We start from the raw sequence: 13,513 nt of genomic DNA, 5'->3' as shown, positions 1-13,513 counted from the left end.
GTGTGTGTGTGTGTGTGTGTGTGTGTGCGTGCGTGCGCGCGCGCGCACGCAAATTACCGGATACGGAAGGCGGGCTCTAGACCGGATCACACTGGGTAATGATCACGCCTCGGAGTCGGAATGAAAACCAGGTTTTCCACGGGATGGGTACTGCGGGAAGCCTGGTGCGTGCCCCGAGTTACAGTTGAATAAAAAATCACACCTGTGTGAACTGATTGGTGCAACTCCGTGTGGGGGTCCCCGGAACTTACAGACTTCAAGAACGTGCGGCGAGCTACCGAAAAGGTCGAGAAATGACAGCGTTCTGTGTGGGGGAATTTTACAAAAATATTTAGATTTTCATTATCGTGAAGAACGATGACTCCCATTTTCGCATTGCAACTTTTCAGGACTAGAAAGCCTGCAGTTTTTATTAGCTTGTATTCCCCATTGATGATGTCACTGGAAGACGGTTTCTGAACTGCCCACAGCTCTCCTACAGACCGAGTAGAAAAAAATTGCACCATATATACCAATATATGGCAAGTAATGCAGAATATAGCCTATGCTGCATTATATTATGCCATATTCAGGATAAAAAGGAAATATATGTCTCTATATAGCTTATGCAATTAATATTTCCATGTGAGGGGGTGCATCAGCTAGGTCGGGAGGTAACAGGGGGTGCATGGCCAAAAAGGTTTGAGAACCGCTGGCCTACTAGAATACAATGAATAGGCATTGTACTTGCTCTCTCAAAGACATGCAACATACATAAAAGGCACACGGACACACACACACACACACACACAGGCCTGCCCTACATACATACATACTGAGCTTTTTAGTCATGTGACTATAACTGTTGTACAGCACCTGTCCTGACTCAGTAGTCAACAACACACGTGAATGCCCTTTCAGAGTGGAAAGGACCTTGGAAAATAGATGTAATGTCGAATGTCCGTGTGAGGCCTTATTCCAATCCAGAAGTTAGTTTCTTCTTGTTTATAATTATCTTACAGTTACGTCTGCACACAGTGACAGGAGTATGGCCTTTACCTCAGTCTTTAACCATCTCAATGGAGCGATATTCAGTGAATCCAAAGGATTTTAACTTTGGAAGGAACTCATCCACGCAAATATGTTCTGTCCTGGACGCTGCATTCAAGAGATACTTCTCTCTCATTTTTCCAGATTACATTTCAGGTACGTGAAATACTGTTGGCTTCAAGGAAATCTCAAGTGAGTGAAACTCAAATTCACTCAATATTCACTCAAATAGCGGACATGATGAAATTTCAAATAGGCTATGTAAGATTTCCCCCTTAAAGGTGCACACAAAGTGATTTTATGTTGTTAAAATAAGTTTTGAATAGTCCTATACTGTGATAGGTATCCTGATACACAGTTGTCAGTATCCTCATTAGTATACCTAAACTGAAAATGCTTTAAAAGGTTGAGAAAGTCAAACGCTATAAAATAGAAGCTGATATAGGCACTCTCTCCTGAGTCCTGATTGGATGGAATTGACAACCTATACTGAAAATGTATTCTCTGGAGAGTGAACCGAGACCACCCCTGTTACTGTTAGCGAATAAACACTGTTCAGTGAAGTGATCAAGGGCTCCCACTGTTTCTTGTATGGAAAAATAATATTACAAGATGTATAGCCAGATGACTTATTACGTTATCATTTACTGCTCTAAACAAACATTAAAAGTCCATAGACTTGGCTGCCACATCTCAAAAATATGATCCACCTAAAAATATCACTTACACAACACAATTTATGGTTTTGTTAACTGGAGACGTGGTTTTGTTAGGTCCATTCTGTTTGCTTTTAAAATAGATCAATGGGCTTTGTAGAGGCAGCAACTTTGTGTGTCATTCAAAGCAGTGGTCATTCTTCTGCAACTGCTCTGAAAACATTAGAAAACTGTTTTAAAAGTAAAATAAATAAAGAATACTGTAGCAGTTAACTACAGTGTTATAATGTTCATTTTTGTGACCAGTAGAAAATGATGGCCTGTCATCACATGATGCCAAACCATTTCCATTGGTGGTTAGCTTGGACCATGATGACTGTGAGGGCTACCCAAATGAAAACTCTTCAGAAAGATGTAAGTATAGGCTATTGAGTATAGTGACCCTGCACCTATTCTAACTAAAGAAGTCTTAAGAAGGACAACATGTCCCTCAAGTGGCTCAAGTTGCTCTTCTACACATTGTAGGCTCACAGCAGTAGGCCGTAATGTGCTTGTTTTTGTCTTTCAGACACACTAATTGTATCCGCAGGTAAAGCGTTCCTGAATGCAGAGACTGTTTGGGGTGCGCTGAGAGGTAGTTATGATTTTTTTCCCCCAAAAAAGTGTTAAAATTATGTTTTTAACTTTTTATATGGCCACACCCACCAGTTCATTCTAGAAAGTAGGCATATACAGGCCTGGTTTTCATTAAAGTCCCAAATAAAAATAATTACACATATATAGCATAGACTAGCAGGTACAGTATGTAGGCCTACTTGTGGTTAGACCTATGGGTCCACATTAGCAGGAGTTATGCACATGAGATACTTTAAAGGGATAGCCTTTATATTAGCTCTGTTCCATAGCCTTCCTGCTTCCAGGAAGGCTATGCGACTTACCGGTTTAAATCTCAAATCGAAATCAGACCAGCCTCTCCTCTTTAGTGGAAATCTCACGAACATTTGACCTACTCACCAATACAAAGACGGGTTGTGTCAATAGAAAGCCTACTTTCCTTAGTGGATGCACTCTGAGCCCCCCACCACACGTATAAACTGTACTTTTTGGCCAAAAGGGGATTTTGTTTCCATCGGGAAAAAAACATTTTTAGTTACTCCGCTGCGCCCTCTACTGATATTGTCCAGAGAACTGCCTCATAGAGAATATTTTTCCTCCGGTGGAAAAAAATCCCTTTCTGCCCAACAAGTACCGTTTATATGTGTGGTGGGGGGCTCAGAGTGCTTCCACTAAGGAAAGTAGGCTTTCTATTGACACAACCCGTGTTTGTATTGGTGAGTAGGTCAAACGTTCGTGAGATTTCCACTAAAGAGGAGAGGCTGGTCTGATTTCGATTTGAGATTTAAACCGGTAAGTCGCATAGCCTTCCTGGAAGCAGGAAGGCTATGGAACAGAGCTAGCCTTTATATAGAGTTTATGCTGATTTATTTGTATCCGTTAGCGGTAGGAGACTACAAGATACACTGCTGGTCATCAAATTATTTGCTTATATACAACAAAAACACAAAAATCTCCATGAAATCAAGGCTCCATGGGGTGGGTAATCGATAGGGATTTTATTTTTATTAGTGTAAAACCAACAAATGAATCAGTGAAATGCGACCAAGCATTCACTTTATGTCAATTAGAACCCTATAACCATCATTTCATCAGCATTTCATTTTTTTCTCAATACATATTTATTGATTTTTAGATCAAACAAAACATATATAATCATTTCAAAGCATACAAAATTGAACTTAAAACATACACACACTCACATGCACAGACACACACACACACACACACACACACACACACACACACACACACACACACACACACACACACACACACTCGCGCACACACACACACACACACACACACACACACACACACGCACACGCACACGCACTATGCACGCACGCACACACACACAAACACACTCATCAGCATTTAATGATATGCCAACTCAATGTCATTTAATTAACTCCAGGTTTGGAAACTTTCAGTCAGCTGGTGTATCAAGATTACGTTGGCGCAGTAAGTATTTATTCAAGTGACCATCATTTTTTCAAGTAATCACCAGTAATAAATTAGTCTTCAAACTGAACAAACCAAATGGCATCTTGATACCAGTACTTTGTTGAATGCAGAAATGGCATTGGTACACATTATAATCCTCAGTGTTCATTTATACAATCCAATCCACTTTATTTATAGAGAACATTTAAAACAACAGTGTAACTCAGAGAGTGTAGTCATATGGTTACATACACTCAGGATGTTACTTTGTATATCTCTGCTGTCGGGCAGAAACCACCTAACTCCAAAATGTAAATTCTTCAGGAAATTTAAAAACATCCAACTTAAGTATGGAGTTGGGTTTTGGCCGAAGCGCTTTTTAATACTTCTCGGTTCAAGATTTGTTTTAACCAACACACAGACGGGTGTTCAATAGCACAAATGTATGGGGGGGGGGGGGATCTAAAACCTGAAAAGTTTAGTTAGCTGGTTTCTGCCAGACAGCGACACACTTTACCCATCCTGGCAATATAACTTTTTTTTTTCTTTTTTTTCAGTTTTTTGTTAACAAGACTGAGATTGAGGACTTTCCCCGTTTCCAGTTCAGAGGGCTTTTGTTGGACACTTCCCGCCATTACTTGCCACTAAACACCATCCTAAAGACCCTGGTAATAATAACTTAATAACACACAAGGTGCTTCAAGCGTTGCAAAGTGGTAAATTCCCAGAAATGTTTGATGAGAAATTTGCCATTTTCAATTATAACACCTCATCATGAATCATGAAACGTATTTTTGGAGAAGTCTTTTGGCATGCTTAATATATCTCTATTTAATTGAAATTCATGTTGAATTACAGCCATGCAGTGTGCACTCAATGTATTCTTACATCACATGTACAGATCATTTGTCAACATCCCATCTTGGGAATTCAGTAGAATGCATAGTGCATGCCATGCACAATCACACTGACAGTACAGATGAGTCTCCGCATTACTATTGTACTATTATTTAGCTCCAAATAAATAATGGAACATGATTGAAAATGGGAGGGGTTAATGTCCCATATGCTACATGAAAAAAAAAAAATATATATATATATATATATATATATATATATATATATATATATATATATATATATATATATATATATATATATATATATTTGGGGTCTCAGTTTTCTGATAACTGCTATATTTCCACTTTATTCAGTTCCCTTATCCCATGTACGGTTTAACTCCTTTACATATCCGCCAACTTTTGGATCCCAGTACATTTATACTAAATAATTTCAATTATACAATTTTTCTTGTCAGGATGCAATGGCCTACAGCAAATTGAATGTGTTTCACTGGCACATAGTTGATGACCCTTCCTTCCCATACCAGAGCCGCACCTTTCCAGGCCTCAGTGATAAGGTAAGATGAGAGGACCGCCACAGCAGAGAGAGAATCAGTATTGTGTAACACATTACCACTACTATTCATGAAGCAAGACTGATGTATTTTATTTATTTTTTATCATGACCTTATGTTTGTCATAAAATACTGTGAGATCGCCTCCACCCTTAAACAAAGACCGTTGGCTCTGGTTCAGGGGGCTTTCCACCCGATGACTCATGTCTACACTCAGGCTGATGTGAGAAGGGTGATTTCACATGCCAGGCTACGAGGGATCCGAGTGCTCCCTGAGTTTGACTCACCCGGTCACACCCAGTCATGGGGAAAAGGTAATATTTCTGCTATGAGGAAATATGTTAATATGCTAATAAATAACATTGTGTCTTTGGATCGCCTCCATCTGAAATTCCCTTTGAGTGCATATGCTGTAGCAGTGTTCCTACTTCCTGGTTTAGTTACAACACCACTGTAAATCACCACAGATTAAATCCTGACTGAGTTCACCTATATGTCGTCTAGAAGATTCTTACCTATCTCAGTACAAAAGGGGCCAGGTCCACATATACAGTAACAGCGGGACAGACACACACACAGACAGACAGACAGACAGACAGACAGACAGACATGATCTGCAGGGTCTCAGCTGCGTTCGCTTCCCGCATTTGCGCGTCTTACTGGTCTTATGAATTACTGTAAACCACATTCATGGACATGGTTTTAAAAGAGTACACCAGAAATATATTAAAAGTTGCGGTTTGGACCGTTACATGCAGGCCCTCACACTTACGTTGCACCCCCGATCTGACCGATAAGCCCATATATGGAGATCTCTGTATCTGTCAGTCTTTGTCCCATTCCCATATAAGGGCATGCCCCTTTTTGTGTCTAAATGTGGACCTGAGCTGACTGATTTTGTTTATCTGATGCCATGGCGACACATTGAGGTTTGACAACACACTCCAGCTGCATTGAGAACTCCTTATATGGTTATGGTTATGGCTGAGTTGTATAAGTGATGACATGGTCATCCTCCCATTACTTAGCCAATTTTAATATAGGACAAGTTAACAAAGTTATTTCTTTGAGGGGCTCCTCCTATGTCCAGCTTTGAGTGTTTGTGTAACTGTAAACACAAACATTGAATGCCATTGACAATGAATGGTCAACATTGCGTAAACACAAACATTAAAGACAAAGGTGAGGACGCAAATTCTAATTGGCTGGAATGAGATGATAAGAATGACTGATGATAAGAGTCACTTCACACAGGTGTGATTTTAGAAATCTGATGCAGTCCAGGTGGTGCACGCACATCAAAAATAATCGTTACGGATGCTGTATAAAAATGACAAATAAACTTTGAAGAAAAATATTTGCAAACTGACTTCTAAGCTCTCATATAACTAAATAAGAGATAGTTCACAACATTTCGATCTACACATGGTCTTCGTCGTCAGTGAAATAACTGTTTTTTACCCATCCTTTCATTCTAGGGCAGCCTGACCTGTTAACCCCCTGCTTCAAAGGGGGTATTCCGTCAGGGATATTTGGCCCCATCAACCCAGCTTTGGACTCTAGTTACAAATTCATGACCCGCCTTTTTAAGGAAGTGACCTCTGTGTTCCCTGACTCCTATATTCACTTAGGAGGAGACGAGGTCAACTTCACCTGCTGGTAGGACAGAATTGAACAGCAATGTACAGACAATACAATGATTCTTTTTTTCTGTTTTTTTGTGGCTTTCGCCTTTATTTTTATATATATAATAATAATAATGAATTGCATTTTTATAGTGCTCTTCCAAGTGCTCAAAGCGCTTTACAATGGTTCATTCATTCATACATTGGGAGGTGAAGCGGCGAACAGTCGATGCCAGCGTCCTCACTTCCTATATTTAGGGACAGACAGTAGGCTGACAGGAAAATGGGGGAGAGAGATAGGGTGGTGCCATGCAGTAAAGGCCGTCGGGATCGGGAGTCGAACCCGCGGCACACTACCAGACTTGGACTACTGGCCAAGGTGCCTGGACTGCTGAGCCACGGCCTAGGCTGATGTTTTTTTTAACGACCTTACAGTACATAATGTTCTTTTTTAACGACCTTACAGTACATGATGTTCCTTAAGGACCAGGGCCTTATGTTTTGGATCACTATCATTTGCTCCCCATAGGAAATCCAACCCCTATGTCCAGGGTTTCATGCAGAAGATGGGGTTTGGAAGTGATTACAAAAAGCTGGAATCATACTACATGGAGAAGTAAGTACCGGTAGTCAAAATAGGAAAAGCACCATAATACAATTTTCAATTTAGCAGACTTATCCAGAGCACTCCCTTTGCATGTAGCCTACCATACGTATGGTACATGCAAAGAGAGTTCATGCGAAGAGTGTATAGTGCTTCAGGAAACTAGAATTGTAGTTAAACCACCAACCTAGCATCAGTATAAACAATATACTCCAAATCTAAATAATTAAATCTGTAGATTGAAACTATATGATACCAGGTAAATGTATCTGTGTAAATAACATCCTCTCTAAGTACATTCATAAAGTTAGCATAAGTGGTATATTTTGTTTAAATCCATCCATCACGTCCAATTCCACTTGTTTAATCTGTATCCTGTGTGAGTTCTCTATCCTGAATCCTGGATACAATATTGTTATCCCGACCTGAAAATAAATGTTCTGTTTAATAAAGAGCTGGGGGGACATGGAGACTCATGTTACTGAACAAACACCCTATAGCAATGAGTAGCCTACTAACAGATTATAGAGCTATTTAACATAACCTTTATGAGACCCAAGTCATTATCTATATTTTCAGCATGGTGAACATAACGTTAGCTCTCAACAAGACACCCATTGTGTGGCAAGACGTCTTTGACTTCCATGAACCGGTAAGTACTGTTCATACTAGCAAATGATCAGCTATAGTTGTGTTGTACAAATAAAAGATTGAGAGAGATTAAATGTATTGTCAATGTACAGTACAGCGAAAGGTATTTTCGCATCTCACTAGAGTGCAAACATGCCAGTAAAAAAGTGATACATTAAAGATGGAGTGCCACGATTTTTTCCCACCCTAAAACATGATCATCAGGTATCAATCTAATAATTTATCGGACTGTCTGTCAGTCAGTCAGTCAGAGTACTTCCTTAGCATAGAGCAAGACAGCTACTCGCTTTCCGCGCCATCTCACAACGCCACGATGCACGGACCGCCTCACGGAACCTAAAACTGCCCTACATTACACACGAAAAAAGGGGGATTTTTTTTTTTATGTAATATTTTCATGTGTGAAAAAGTAATAAAAAAACTTTGATCAAAAAAAAACATTACCCACACTGAACATCATTTGCTGTTCATATATTCAGAACGGGTAAGGTCTAGTTATTATAATATAAGGAGGAAGAACTTTTTACAAAAAGTGTACAGTATTTGTTAAAACCATGCTTTTATATGGACACGCCCACCAGTTCATTAAATATGCCTGGTTTGGCTGGTGGTTGGTGATGGGTGGTGATCCACCTGAACTGAAGCCGCACCCACAGCTGTAGTTGTATGATAAAGGGGGAGGGGTTAGGGGAGGGGCTGATAGTGTGATGTCACTATATTACTGTTTATTTCATTGGCCTGTTTGACTGTTAAGGGTTCAGCCTCCAGGAAGAAATCCTAAATACAAAGTTAATACACCATTGCACATAAAAACGACTCCAGGGTGTATAATGAAGTACTGTCACCTCATAGACACATGAAAAACTGGAAAAATACAAAACTTGTGGCACTCCATCTTTAAGTGCAGGTCAGTAAGTAAATCGGCAAATAAGACGACAAACCGTATCTTTTCTTGAATATATCACAGTAGACCAGGGTTCCCCAATAGGCAGGCCATTTGCGGCCCGCGGAGCGCCCCCTTGTGGCCCCTGGAATATTTTTTTTTTGGGGGGGGGTCCCAGATATGTCATTAAATTAAATGGGGGTCAGTAGCCTATGCATGTCAAACTGGGCATCCTTTTCAAATGGGGTCTTGCCCCTCGACCTCGCGCGTGCAGACTCGGCCCCCAGCCTGGTACCCTAGTCAAAATATGGCCCTTGAGGAAAATTAATTGGGGAACCCTGCTGCAGAGCCTCTCAGTGACTCACATCACCTTCAGATGTCACACATGCACGCACGCACGCAACAAATTTATATCTGACCGACTAGAGGATTATGTTGCAGCACAGGTGCCTATCAGTGGTGGTGGTTTGGAAAGATGGGTGTTACCTCTGTAAGGTGCGCAGGGTGACTAAAGCAGGGCATAGAGTGATCCTGGCCTCTCCATGGTATTTGGATCTGCCTGGTCCCACACACAACTGGGCCCGTTATTACACTGTGTGGCCCCTCGCCTTTAAAGGTCAGAGCACAATCTGTGTGGAGTGGACAGTTGTGGTGGTGTGCTATGTACTATGTTTTGTTTGGTTTTGTGTTGTTTACCATTGATGTTTCTTTTGTGATTTTTCCCTGAATATTGACTGGCAAAATGTCTTTGTATATATGCTTTTTGTAGTTTCATACCACCAGGGGGCAATACAGTCTAAACGACTGTATACTATTTGCATACTGTCCCCTAATGTAGGGGATAATGTACTTAAAGAGTACATTATCATTATGTGTGTATAAATTAAAAAGGTACTGTGCTAAAATGAAGAGCATCCAGTGGAATACAGCCATGTCAAAATTGCTAAGTTACTGGCAGTTAAATAAACATTTACATTAAGTAAGGCCACTGTCAACTATATATATTAAAATTAACCAACACACAGATGTAGACAGATAACTATAGATTTGAGCTTCTATACTTGCAATACTGCTGTATCTTTCCCACCATTTTCCCTATAGTGCTGTGAAATCTAGTTGAATGCCTTTGGTTTCGCAGGCATTAAAGCATTGGATGCTTGGAATCATGAACAAAATCATGATACCGTACCATGACCATGAGGCTACACCAGATTGTGATTTAAACCAAATATAAGCAGAGAAAACAATACCAGTAGTCAGACACACTGATCAATGGCAGCAAGTATGAATGACCACACAGAAGGGCCAGACAATGTCTTGTTTGTCACCCTGCATGGTCAGATCGTCAAGGATGTTGCACATCTGGAAAGGCCTTCATGCTGAGTACAAAGGCAGAGCTGAGCAGGATTACCAAAATTGACCACATGGTCCGGCTGGTGGCCTCTATTATATCAACCGCATCACTATATGGTCAAGACTGGCGTAACTACTAGAGACTAAACTGTGCTGCCACAGAACTTCTCTGGTGGATGCAAGGCCTGGTAATAACAATGAAGTAAAAGATTACAAATTGTAGTCTAGTAAGCTACTGGTAATGATAATTTCCCTCTAGGCAAACCCAGACCTAATCAAGATACATGTTTTAAAACTATGAACTAAAGACTGCTAAATTGAGCGAGAACCTCGTTCAAATATTTAATGGATGGATTTGACCACGGTACTATTGTCTGAGTGATGATTTGCTGTGCTTTGGTATATATGTGAATGCTGTGAATCTCTCTGCCTTGGAAAACCATGAATACAGTACAATAATACTCAAACCACACTCTGTCATACTGTAGCCTGTATCCTCATTCATTAACGGATCTGTAATCCAGGTATCAAAGCCATTTGAAACCCCATTGAGTTAACAACACATTACTAATTGCAGGTATTGCTTTCCCTTCACAGGAACAGAGGAACAGAAGAAGCTAGTTATTGGGGGGGAGGTTTGCATGTGGGGAGAATATGTTGACGCCGCCAACCTCTCTCCACGGCTTTGGTGAGACTCAGTGAGAGTGAGAATTGTTTTAATCACTGCATCACTCAATGTACCATAACGGAATTGTTATTAATCCAGCTAACACCCTGATTGAGTGAGAAACATTATCACTGCATCACTCAACGTACCATATCTGTTAAAGGACAACTTTTTTTCAACCAAGGTTCATGTTTTAGGTTGTGATTAGAGAAAGTAAAAGGTGAGTGTACATTCTTTTTTCATTTGCTGCTTTCTTTCGTTTTAGGGATTTTAGTTGTTTGTGACAGGGGGGCGGGGGCATTCGAGCATGGGGCTAAATATGTATTTTTTTTGCAAAATGTTATAGTGATTTATTGTTATTATTATTTACTATAGTCCTACTAGACCCCAATAATTATATCTGGCCACAAAAGATCACAGGATCTATACTGAATGTGAAGGTAGTCTACTGGGGGGAAGCCACACAGTCACTATGTCATAGGCTCAATATGTCAGTTTGTCACATTCAGTAGACCCTGTGATCTTTTGTGGCCAGATGTAATTTATTGGGGTCTAGTAGAACTATAGTAAAGAATATAAAAATAAATTGCTATAAAAAATTGTAAAGAAATACATATTTAGCCCCATGCTCGAATGCCCCTGTCCCCCTGTCAAAACAGCTAAAATCCCTAAAACGAAAGAAAGCAGCAAATGAAAAAAAGAATTACGCTCACCTTTTACTTTGTCTAATTTCAACCTAAAACATGAACCTTGGTTGAAAAAAACTAAAGTTGTCCTTTAAGGGTACTTGAAGTACTTCCATGGCCTAGCTGGCTGCAGGCACAACAAGTTTTCATCAAACATGCAGTCCTGGTGTTTCTGACATTATTAGTCATTTACACATAGATAGACACACACACTGGTGTGTGCTCAGCCTTCAGCCTGGCAGAGATAATTAATACAGCTAACTCCCTGATTGAGTGAGAAACATTAAATCACTACAAATACTCAACATACCCCAACTGCAGAGTTACTTAAGTTACTCTATCTATCTCCTTGTGTCCTCCCCAGGCCAAGGGCAAGTGCAGCAGCAGAGAGATTGTGGAGTGATGAGAAGCAAACCTATAGCGTGGAGAAGGCTTTACCTCGGCTGCAGGAATTCCGGTGCAAGCTGCTGAGGTAGTTGGGTTCTCCATGTATTAGTATTATTGTCCTTTTATACAGTTACTGACAAAAATCTGTATATTTACCATGGTCTGTTCAGTTTGTTTATGCAGTCATTTGAATCAATGTTTTTTTTTTCCTGTTCCATTTCTCTTCCTCTCTGAGGCGTGGCGTCCAGGCAGAGCCTCTCTTTGTTGGTCATTGCAGGCAGGAGTACCATGCTATATGAAGACTGTGGACAGATGGAATCTGTTCTTTTTCAGATGAAATACATTTCATTCAAGAACATGGCTGCTTCCTTAAAGTATCTGGATTGAGTTGCTGTTGAAAACCTCATGATTTCAGTTTGGGTTAGGTAATGAGACTGAGATAGTCTGATATATAAGGAGTATGTAATAACCAGTAAGACGCGCAAACGCGGGAAGCGAACGCAGCTGATTTATTTTTAAGTTATTATTTATTTAAGTTAAGTTATTTTTAAGTTAAGTTTTTAACTTAGCCATAACCATACGAGTAAGACGCGCGAACGCGGGAAGCGAACGCAGATCGTTAATTGCAATAACAATTACAATAAATTACGAATTAGTGAGAACTGTGTAGTACTGTGAAATTAGTGATGTCACCATGACTCATGCGTTCGTGTGTCTGTGCCCTTTGTGCCCATATATGGAGCTGAGTGATTTGTTGATGCAACACACTCCATATTTGGACGTAGCTCCATATATGGGCACAAAAGGGCCAGGTCCACAACAAACAAATCACTCAGCTCCATATATGGGCACAAAAGGGGCAAGGTCCACATATACAGTAAGTGATGCAACACACTCCATATTTGGATAGCGGGACAGACAGACACACGGACGGACGGACGGACACACGGACAGACATGATCTGCTAGGTCTCATAGTAAGTGCTCACTGCATTCACAATCACTGCGTTCGCAATAAGGAGTCCCCAAAGCAGTTATACGTCCAAATATGGAGTGTGTTGCATAAATCACAAACATATCACTCAGCTCCATATATGGGCACAAAGGGGGGGGACACGGACACACGCACAGACATGATCTGCTAGGTCTCATAGTAAGTGCTCACTGCGTTCGCAATCACTGCGTTCGCAATAATGTACCTGTAGCTGGCCTGTTCTGACATTACAACACTTCATATTTGGGCATGCCTGACACTGAACTCCATATATAGGAATAAAGGGACACAGAGAGACAGATACAGAAATCTCCATATATGGGCATAAAAGGGACCCAGACAGATGGGTGGAATGGGTACTCCGACACGGGTACAACGGGTATTGCATAGCGGGGTGGGGCATGGATCTCCAACTTCCATCGTTTATGGACAACGGTGTATATCCCACCGACTCAAGGCCGGGCACTGCACTCGTGGTGTGGAATGTGTGTGTGTCAAATT

The 13,513-nt window shown here is 40.6% G+C and overlaps 1 protein-coding gene across 1 annotated transcript; it reads left to right on the top strand.

The window, feature by feature from the left end:
- Window positions 1-929: 929 nt before the first annotated feature.
- On the top strand, window positions 930-12,332 carry hexa (hexosaminidase A (alpha polypeptide); the record flags this gene model as incomplete). The annotated part of the gene is made up of 14 exons (XM_080762172.1): window positions 930-1,185; window positions 1,995-2,099; window positions 2,254-2,319; window positions 3,718-3,764; window positions 4,304-4,414; window positions 5,065-5,166; window positions 5,345-5,477; window positions 6,642-6,822; window positions 7,318-7,404; window positions 7,972-8,044; window positions 9,368-9,542; window positions 10,877-10,967; window positions 11,997-12,104; window positions 12,255-12,332. 14 exons carry the CDS (start codon window positions 930-932, stop codon window positions 12,316-12,318), a joined length of 1,599 nt encoding a protein of 532 aa, XP_080618298.1. The 3' UTR covers window positions 12,319-12,332.
- Between the last annotated feature and the right edge of the window lie 1,181 nt (window positions 12,333-13,513).

This window comes from Protomyctophum bolini, assembly GCF_963924005.1.
Source record: "Protomyctophum bolini genome assembly, chromosome: 4".
Taxonomy (NCBI): Eukaryota; Metazoa; Chordata; class Actinopteri; order Myctophiformes; family Myctophidae; genus Protomyctophum; species Protomyctophum bolini.
Note: the sequence above shows the minus strand (reverse complement) of the source record. Positions and strands in the feature narration are given on the sequence as shown.